This window comes from Genypterus blacodes, unplaced genomic scaffold (assembly GCF_046128005.1).
Source record: "Genypterus blacodes isolate CSIRO-AG114 ecotype Tasmania unplaced genomic scaffold, CSIRO-AGI_Gbla_v1 ptg000259l_1, whole genome shotgun sequence".
NCBI classification, from domain to species: domain Eukaryota; kingdom Metazoa; phylum Chordata; class Actinopteri; order Ophidiiformes; family Ophidiidae; genus Genypterus; species Genypterus blacodes.
This window is the reverse complement of record NW_027467052.1, coordinates 7,501-16,901: the sequence shown is the minus strand read 5'-3', so window position 1 is coordinate 16,901 and position 9,401 is coordinate 7,501. Positions and strand designations below refer to the sequence as shown.

The window sequence follows — 9,401 nt, the reverse complement described above, 5'->3', positions numbered from 1 at the left end:
GGACTTAACCGGGGGGGTCCCTACTGTGACCTCTCATCGGGAAAGACCGGACCTTAACCCCTGACCCCTGACCCCAAACCTGTCTGGGGCAGACGTCATGTTTACTTTACCTGACGCACAAACATCTGGACATATTTCAGGTTTCCTCTCGATGTGTTTCAGGTTCATTTCTCCACAATAATAAGATGCAAAGACTCAAATGTTCTGCACTTCTCTGTCACATTTGTTTACATCCTTTCATCCCATTAACCCTCTAAATGACTTCATGTCCAGTTTGTTTAGGGTTCATAAACTCTAAACTAAGCATTTGTCTTTAAATGAAGTTATTTTGTCAGGACTTTTGTAAACATAAGTCAGATAATAACGACAAAGACAAGCAGATTATATAATGCTGCATAGAGCTCCCATATGTAGAGCTCCCATATGTAGAGCTCCCATATGTAGAGCTCCCATATGTAGAGTTCACATATATAGAGCTCACATATATAGAGCTCACATATGTAGAGTCAATGTGTGTAAATCTCAGAGAAAGAAATGAGAGTAAACATTATTAGTCTTTTAATGTCAACACAAAGTGGTTGGAAGGAAACATGTCACGTTATGGTGTGTGTGTGTGTGTGTGTGTGTGTCCTCAGGTCTCCCTTTAGCTGAGCAGCCATGACGACATCCTGAACAAACACAGTTAAAACACAGAGTTACAGAGAGTCGATGCTTCATGTCACAGAAATGTAACGTCCCATTTTAGTGTGAAAATATTCTGATCACAGCAACTTCCTGTAAGTTATTACAAACTGCTTATTCTTCTACAAATTCATTTGTTGCTTTTCTGCTGATCAAAGTGAGACAGGTTTGCGATAACACAACATTGTGGGTTTGGGTCCACCTGTAGAAAGGGTTCTTCAGATCCAGGATGTTTCCTGATCTGAATCCTGATTGGTCCACAGTGGCTGTGATGTGGATGTCATAGGTTTGCCTGGAACAGGAACAGGAAGTTGTTCTTTCACACTCATAGATAATAGAGAAACAAACAAAGTGATCCAACGGAATGAAACCTTGTGGCCTTCATGTATCAGCTGATGGAGCTCAGACCTAAAAGCTGCTTCAACTTGTTTCTGGTTTGAACCTGAGGGGTCTCACGTCTAAAAAAGGTTTCAGCCCCGAACCCTTCAGACTTCAAAAACACACACAAACGCACCTCTTGTTGATGGCCAGCAGGACGGTGCCAGACAGAGTTTGGCCCAGTTTGGCGAAGAGAGGCGTCTGAAGCAAACATCTGACCTGACACCAGCGGGTCAGAGGTTCACTGGGAGCTGTGGAGAGCCACACGGTGGATCTGTAGGGACAAGGATCACCTTTGACACTTTAGAAGTGATTAGATCTAAATGACAAACCAGGCAGTATCATAATGTCATCTCCTCATCCTCTCGTGCCTTGAGAGGGCCAGTCTAGTCTGGTCTTGTCTGGTCTAGTTTAACTTGGCCTAATCTAGTTTAGTTTAGTTTAACTTACTTGGATCCTAAATAGGCCACATCAAACCAGAAGGCCAGGCCGTGGACCAGACCGGGCTGGAGCAGCGTAAAGACGAAGGGGATCTCCATCCTGGCACACACACACACACACACACACACACACACACACACACACACACACACACACACAGATGCGTCATAGAGGAACGTGATGCAGATCAGCGTGAGATGTTTCTTGATGGTTTGTCACCTGTATAAATCTTCTTCTTTGGCCTCCAGGAAGTTGATGCAGTGTTTGACAGACCGGGCCATGAGGATCTGGACATCAAAAGCATCCTGAAAGAGACATCACATGACCACGAGCACGAGCAGCTTCAAGTTCACCAGGAGGATGAAAATCAAAGGTAGAGGTCAGCAGACTGGAGGTCATCTAAAGGTGTGCGTGTGTGTGTGTGTGTGTTTACGTACCACTATAGGCTGTCTGAAGAACTCGTCCACAGCCACGGCGTGCAGCGCACTGAGGTTCACGCCGTAGAAGCTCCGCTGCTGCCTGCACACACACACACACACACACACACACACACACACATGTAACAGCTTCCAACTGACTCAAAGACCAGCTGACATCATGGTGATCATCTCTTACCTCAGGAGTCTGAGACGTTTGAGTTCATACCTCCACCGAGGACCAGCAGTCACCATCAGGCCATGGGCTAATCTGAGCTAAGCTTCATCTGTTCATAGTTTACCTTCATTCCTCAGGGCAGACTGAGCCTGACCTCCACACACACACACACGTGCACGCACACACACACACACACACGCGCACACACACACACACACACACACACACACACACACACACACACTCTGATCTGTATGGGTGTTGAATTATCTTAACAATCGTTTTTTCACCATCCAGGCTGAACCCAGCAGAGCCACTAGGGGGCAGCATTGATCTCACTGCACTTTGAGCTCAGCATGAGAACATCGATGCAGTTTGAGTCCCAGCAGCAGTGAAGGTGAGAGAAGAAGAGGAGAAAGTGTTCAGGCTGCAGGTACCAGGACATTTGACTGTGACTCATGTTTGTTTGGATCATCTGTGGTTTCCATGGAGACGTTTGTTCATCTCACAAACTTTCAGTTTGTAAACGTTCTAGAAGATATCGGCTTCAGTCCGGAGCGATCGGTGTGAATCTCACTGAGGAGTTAAACGGCCAACAGGAAACACGGCTGGCTGAGGGCGAGAGCCCAGAAGAAGGGAGCTGTGTGTTTGTGTCCTCATGCATGGTGTGTGTGTGTGTGTGTGTGTGTGTGTACCAGAAGCTGGCTCTTGCGTGGTGTTCGATGTAGAGCTGCTCATCACTGAAAGGAGCCAGATGAAGATCACCAAAGGACGGAAACATCAAACCTGCAGATGAAACATTTGTCCCAAACGTCTACATGTGTTGACTGATAACAGGAAACTGAGACTGAGGATCCACCTGAAGACCTGCAGCAGCTTCTCACCGCTTCACTCTTTACTAAGCCAGAACACAGGAAGTCACCTCTCTTCTTCTGTGGTTCTATCAAAGGCTGGTGCTGATCCAAACTCAGTCTGGAGTCTTACCGTTGGGTTTGAGCCACTTCCTGGCATACAGGAAGCTCTCCATGACCTTCTCGTTGAGCAGCATGTAGCCCATCGGCTCAGAGACGATGATGTCCACCATGTCGGGACAGCTGATGTCCCGCACGTCCCCCTCCAGGACGGAGATCCGATCGGACAGAGAGTTACTCTGGACCAGAACCTGCAAACAACAGAGAGCATAAAGAAACTTTGGCCTGTGATGATTTTGACCTGTGACCTGTGACCTGTGACCTGTGAGATTACAGTAAACCTGTCTGTCTGCCTGATCAGCGTCTCATGTCTGTCAGAGGCCGATATCGTCCTGAGTATCGGTCTGATGTTCACTGAGCTCTGAGCCAGATGTGGCCGCAAACCATTAACTCCCCAGAATGCCACGCTCTGCACGTCACGTATGTGCTGTGTGTGTGTGTGTGTGTGCGCTCAGAGAGGCCAACACACACATTCACGCTTCACTCCAAACCATCCAAAGCTTCTCAGACCTTCTCCAGATCTGCAGCACTTTGGGATTGAGTTTGTTTCAACACAAAAGTTCTAATCACTGAAAAACTAACCCATTAACTGAACCTGTTTACCCTGAAGACGTCCAGTGAGGGAAGAGACTGACCTGTGCACACTGGGACATGGGGACAGACTCTACTGCATACACTCTACTGGCTCCTGCCTGGACTGCAAAGACAGACAGAAGACCAGAACCACAACACACGTCCAGAACCACCTGGAGAGAGAGAGACACACACAGAGAGAGGGGGGGGGGAGAGACACAGAGAGAGGGTGGGGAGGGGGAGAGAGGGGGGGGGAGAGAGAGAGAGAGAGAGAGAGAGAGAGAGAGACACACACACAGAGAGAGGGGGGGGGGGAGAGAGAGAGAGAGAGAGAGAGAGAGAGACCTAAGTAAAAGTGTGTGTGTGTGTGTGTGTGTGTGTGTGTGTGTGTGTGTGTGTGCTGTCACCTTGTCTCTGAAGTCTGTCTCGTTGGCTAAAAAGGCTCTCTGAGACGTTGCTGTCCTCTGGTAGTCCTGAAGCAAAGCCTGCTGCTGGGACAACTAAACACACACACACACACACACATAAACATTGTATCAGAATCAAAGCTGCTGCTCACCTGGACGCTCACCTGGATGCTCACCTGGGCGCTCTCTGAGTCTTCAGTCTTCTTCTCCAACGTCCTGGGATGTCCTCTTTCTCCAGACTCCTTTCCTCCGCTGGCTCCTTGCTCTCCTCCCCTCTTCAGAGAGCTCAGGACGCTCCTCATCTCTGCAGCGGACACACAGCAGATGTTGTTGGACGTGCAGCTGCATTGAGCCTCAGCAGGGGGCGCAGGTGAGCCTGGACTCACCGCTGTGACTCTCAAACTGCAGCAGGACGCTGAGCTCGCCCACGCTCAACGCCAACGACTGATGGCCCACCTGGCAACAGTCCATCTCCTTGGAAACGCTGACCTGGATGACTGAGACTCTGTTACCTGCAAAAGAGCTGATTTGAAGTTTACACACACACACACACACACACACACACACACACACACACACACACACACAGCATCCATTTTCTTTCATCTACACACCTTCAGTTCTGGTTCACACTCTTTGTCTGAGTGTGTGTGTGTGTGTGTGTGTGTGTGTGTGTGTGTGTGTGCTCACCATCCTGCACAGTGAGCTGCTGAGCCTGTGGTCCTGAGCTGAGGATGAGTGTGAGCTCCTGATCTGCTCTCAGCCTGCACACGTCCACCTGCTTCAACACACATCACACACACGCCACACACACACACATCACACACATGTGATGGTTTATAAATGTCCATAACGTGTAAAGTTTAGTTCAGTTTAAATCTTTTCCAGCTTTTCAGCAGCGAGTTTAAAGTACAGAGTAACCAGAGCAGAGCATAGCAGAGCAGAGCGCCCCCTGCTGCCTCCAGGCTTACCTGCTCCTCTTCCTCCTGCAGACCGAAGAGCCGGACAGAGAAACAGAGCGACTCGTCTCCACACGCCTCCATGCTGCTGTGAGAGGCAGGAGGAGGAGAAGTAGAGAGTGGAGGAGGAGGAGGAGGAGGAAGAGGAGGAGGAGGAGGAGACCAAGGAAAGGGGAGGAGAAACCCGAGGAATGGGATGAAAGAGGAGAAGATGGGAGGAGAAACCTGTGAATGTAAAGAATGTTGATGAGGAAGAACTTCTTCATCCTCAAAATAACGCAGGAACCGCCTGACACACACATCTAGTCACTGTCATATCGGGTAATCAATGCTGATCAATACTTATTGATTGTGAGGTCATAGCGTCTTACAGCGCTGTCATACCTCCGTGCAGCCACCAGGGAGCGCCTCCACTCCACAGAGACCTGGACATGAACGAGTCCTGCCACATTCCAACGTGTTGCGTTCATGGACGATTCAGCCTTTTGGACTGTAGCTGATGCTGGAAAAGCTTTCATGGAGTTTAGTTCATGGAGTTTTTCATTTTTTTGTTCCAAAGAAAAATAAGAAAAATAAGAAAAAACGGAAGTTTAAAGTTTTGGTCAGGTTTCTCCTTGTTTTAGTGAAAATCAACGCTCCTCTGAAGTGAAGAGAGTCAAAAGAATTGAATCACTGAAAGAGTCCAACTGTCCCTGCGTCAGAGCTAAGCTCCGCCCTAAGCTCCGCCCTGCTCAGGTTACAGGCGTGACACAGGTGAGACTTCCTCATACCGTTGCTGCTGGAAGTGTTTGTGACTAAACTGCAGAGAAAAGTGTGTTTGCTTGTGTAGAGGAGGAGGAGGAGGAGGAGTGTGAGCTGCCATGGGGAACAGAGGAAGCTCCCTCAGCCAGAGGAGGACGAGCAGGAAGAGCAGGACGCTGTCCACCAAGCAGGAAGGAACTTCCGACGTTCCACACATCACGGTGGTTGAAGCTTCGCCCCTGCCAGCACAAGACTCCGTGTTCCAGCTGCCTGACGCTGCTCCGGCCGGAGCCTTAGAGCCTCGTGCTGCCAGAGCCCCTGAGGCCACGACGCAGGAAAACCTGTCCGTGCTCGACGCAGAGGCGAGTCGCCGTAACTCCAGAGGCTCGCAGCACAGATTACCCAGCAGCCCTCTGGGCTCAGACGACAGAGAGGACGAAGCGGCCGCCTCCCCCAAAGGAAGTCGCGTTCACTTCATCGAGGTGATGATGCACAGCTCGCCCCAGGTGAGGCGCAGCATGGTGTTACGCAACTCTGTCAACCTGTCGTCCAGAGGCGAGGACTCTCTGAGCGACTGTGACTCCGTCTCTCTGCTGTCCTCCAGTCTGGAGGAGGAGCGCAGCCCCGTCACCTTGGACCCCCTGGAACACCAGTGGATGATGTGTGTGTCTGACGGGGAGTGGGCCCCCCTGCAGGAACTCCTGACCCTGGAGCCCGGCCTCACCCTCAGGAGGGACTTTGTCACCGGGTTCACCTGCCTGCACTGGGCGGCCAAACAGGGCAAACCTGAGCTCGTGGCCCTGATGGTGAACTTTGCCCAGCAGCACGACCTGCCAGTCGACATCAACGCTCGCTCCAGCAACGGCTACACGCCTCTGCACGTGGCCGCCATGCACAACAACATGGAGGTGGTGAAGCTCCTGGTGGGCGCCTACAGCGCCGACGTGGAGATCAGAGACTACAGCGGGAAGAAGCCGAGTCAGTACATCAGCACAGACGCCAGCGTGGACATTCAGGACATCGTCGGAGCGTACGAGCTCTCCAAGTCGCGGAGTGCCAACTGCAGGGACCGACGCCCCTGGAGGTTCTCCAAGGTTCTCCAGTCCGACCCGGACCCCCTCAGGCTGCACGCCGACACTGAGGATGACTTGGAGCCTCACAGGCGGAAGCCCGTGAGGAGGAGGTCGTCACTCGGCAGGATGAAGCCCAGATTTGAGAGGATCCGCGCTCGAACGTCGCAGATCGTCCACCGCATGTCCTTCTATGAAGCGCAGGAAGGAGAGGACTCTGGGAAGGAGTCCAGACCCAGGTCTCACTGGTTCAGGAAAAAATAGTTTTGGTAAAGCTCCAATTCTGATCAATATGTTTGATAGGAATCTCCTGTAAGATGATCAATCACAGTATGATTACCTCATATTATCTGTTTACAGTTTACCACAGACTTCCAGCTGTAAAAGCCTGTGTGGCCAGCAGGGGGCAACATTACCACCAAATCAATACAGAGAGAAGATGATCTAATCTATGCATGATGTCACTGTGATCAATCACACATCAAACATGGAAGTTATGAACACACATATGTCATCATTTTCATCCTCAGCATCATCTTCATCATAATCATCTGTTTCTCCATCTCTGTGTATAAAAAATCTTTACTTTTTCTTTCTTTTGCACATTTTACATTTGGCATAAAGGTTTATATTTCATTATAACTGTTTATGATGAGGCTCGGATTAAGTTTAATGCACTTATGAGCTCAATGTGAATAAAGTTTCTGCGTTGATGTAAAGACTCTGATGTTGGGACTGTAAGTCATAGTGACAGTGAGTGGCACCCTTGGGCCCTAGGGGTCCTGCTGAGGCCCCTGGACCTTGTGCTTCTTGTTCAGCAGAGTAAGCTGCTGCCCCCCCCCCCCCCCCCTTCTTTCTCTGATGTCTTCATTCTTAGACATTGAAACATTGCGTGGGTGCGTGCGTGCGCGTGCGTGTTTGTACCTGTGTGTGTGTGTGTGTGTGTGTGTGTCTACGTTCTGTACATGTTTGGTTTCGTTGTGTGATTGATTTGAGTTCAGGCTGATATTTGAGTTGTTTATTGTGTCGTCTGCAGAAACTGCTGCTGTGAACGGAGACGTCAACATCTCCAACCTACAGAGCTTTGATTGATGCATGTTTGGTTGAACTGTTGAAGAAAATCTTCGTCTGATGAAAATTAATCATGACTTTATTTGGGAATTACAAATATGTGCTTAAGTCAAATCAATGTCAGAACTTTGATTTGACTGCAGCAACAGATTGAGTCCAAAGCAGCTGAGCTCTGCTGTCACTGGATCACTGGATCACTGGATCACTGGGGTCAAGACACTCAGGTCCAGGCTTTGGATCAAGACAATCGGGTCCCGTCTTTGGGTCTGCAGACTCGGGTGGAGGCTTTGGGTCTGCAGACTTGGGTGGAGGCTTTGGGTCTGCAGACTCGGGTGGAGGCTTTGGGTCTGCAGACTCGGGTGGAGGCTTTGGGTCTGCAGACTTGGGTGGAGGCTTTGGGTCTGCAGACTCGGGTGGAGGCTTTGGGTCTGCAGACTCGGGTGGAGGCTTTGGGTCTGCAGACTCGGGTGGAGGCTTTGCCAGGTCGGCCCTGAGCCTAGCTTGGTCGACAGCATCCAGCAGGTTTTTGGAGTCCAGTGCCAGAGTGTGAGCGCAGGCTAACATCTGCCGCTGGCACTCCTCCTTCAGAGACGTGATGGAGTTCTGCTGGGCCAGTCGCATCTTTGTGATGAGCTCGCTCAGATCTTTGTTCAGAAGTTTCTCAGTGCCTTCAATCTGACAGGGACAAAGACTTGGTGAGACAGAAGACCAGAGTGTCCCAGTTATGTCAGTCAGTGATTGATGGACTGATCCATTGAGCAATAGCCATGTTTGTATTGTGAGTGAGGTCGACCTCACCTACATGCACACTGAGTGACAAAGCCTGTTTACGTTACAGATCGATGAATGGCAGAAACACTTTTTTGTGATATTTGAGGCTTCTCTTCAGCTGTCTGTTAACCCCTCAGCTGATGGCTGTACAGTAGACAGACATGCTGAAGATGAGGGTGGAGGTTTACCTCAGTCCTGATGGAGCTGTGCAGGGATGGAAGGATCTCATCAACGCTCTGAATCAGGCTGCGGAGAGTTAAACCCACAACCTGATGGAGGAGGAAGGTGAGAAAAGGATTTAAATTAAAATGATAGATTCATGTTCATGTTTCATGTTATTGGGTGTAATGGACACAGCGGCCTCTAGAGGCTGCTAGTGAGGCGTATATGTGATATGAAACCAGGTTGTTGTGGTGTCTCACTCTAACAGCGTTGGGATACTCAGAAGCAGGAAGTGTGTTGACATCATTCTTCAGTTGGACCACTTGTTTCACCATCGCCATGACGCCCATGTACACTTTATCGTCCGATCTGTCCAACTCAGCCGTGGGCAGATGCTAAAACACAATAACCACATATTTAATCTGCCACGCTGAAACACAAAGACCACTTCCTGTGGTGAAGATGAGTTTACCTGCGTGACTGCAGACGGCATGGGAGGCTTTGATGGAGGATCTGACAGGAAATAGAACAACTCATAACGTCAACAAAGTACATGTGTAAAGTTCACTCTGCATATACTCA

General features: G+C 49.8%; 3 protein-coding genes across 3 annotated transcripts in view; 1 reads left to right on the top strand and 2 right to left on the bottom strand.

The window, feature by feature from the left end:
- Positions 1–541: 541 nt before the first annotated feature.
- LOC143016985 (histone-arginine methyltransferase CARM1-like) lies at positions 542–5,634 on the bottom strand. Its single transcript, XM_076171594.1, has 15 exons — positions 5,389–5,634; positions 5,017–5,092; positions 4,736–4,826; positions 4,432–4,557; positions 4,222–4,349; positions 4,046–4,138; positions 3,701–3,811; positions 3,079–3,256; positions 2,790–2,880; positions 1,938–2,019; positions 1,720–1,805; positions 1,510–1,599; positions 1,196–1,333; positions 884–973; positions 542–668 (listed from the first exon to the last, which is right to left on the bottom strand). Exons 1-15 carry the CDS (start codon positions 5,520–5,522, stop codon positions 644–646), a joined length of 1,539 nt encoding a protein of 512 aa, XP_076027709.1. The 5' UTR covers positions 5,523–5,634; the 3' UTR covers positions 542–643.
- Positions 5,635–5,724: 90 nt separating this feature from the next.
- LOC143016986 (ankyrin repeat domain-containing protein SOWAHC-like) lies at positions 5,725–7,806 on the top strand. The gene is made up of 2 exons (XM_076171595.1): positions 5,725–7,084; positions 7,176–7,806. The coding sequence occupies exon 1, from the start codon at positions 5,865–5,867 to the stop codon at positions 7,077–7,079; it is 1,215 nt and encodes a 404-aa protein (XP_076027710.1). The 5' UTR covers positions 5,725–5,864; the 3' UTR covers positions 7,080–7,084; positions 7,176–7,806.
- Positions 7,807–7,947: 141 nt separating this feature from the next.
- The window catches only part of LOC143016984 (protein-tyrosine kinase 2-beta-like), an 8,887-nt gene continuing 7,433 nt past the window's right edge, over positions 7,948–9,401 (bottom strand). Inside the window, 4 exon segments of the mRNA XM_076171593.1 lie at positions 7,948–8,561; positions 8,846–8,926; positions 9,080–9,214; positions 9,292–9,332. Coding sequence (XP_076027708.1) covers positions 8,073–8,561; positions 8,846–8,926; positions 9,080–9,214; positions 9,292–9,332 — 746 coding nt within the window. The 3' untranslated portion in view covers positions 7,948–8,072.

What these genes read in the sequence shown, in the direction of transcription:
- LOC143016986 (XM_076171595.1), top strand. Translation starts at nt 5,865, where the DNA reads ATGGGGAACAGAGGAAGCTCCCTCAGCCAGAGGAGGACGAGCAGGAAG.
- LOC143016985 (XM_076171594.1), bottom strand. Translation starts at nt 5,522, where the DNA reads ATGAAAGCTTTTCCAGCATCAGCTACAGTCCAAAAGGCTGAATCGTCC. An exon ending in GCAGCTCACTGTGCAGGATG is followed by an intron (nt 4,558 to 4,735) that starts GTGAGCACACAC and finishes GCTCTTTTGCAG; the next exon opens with GTAACAGAGTCTCAGTCATC. An exon ending in AAGACTCAGAGAGCGCCCAG is followed by an intron (nt 4,139 to 4,221) that starts GTGAGCATCCAG and finishes GTGTGTGTTTAG; the next exon opens with TTGTCCCAGCAGCAGGCTTT.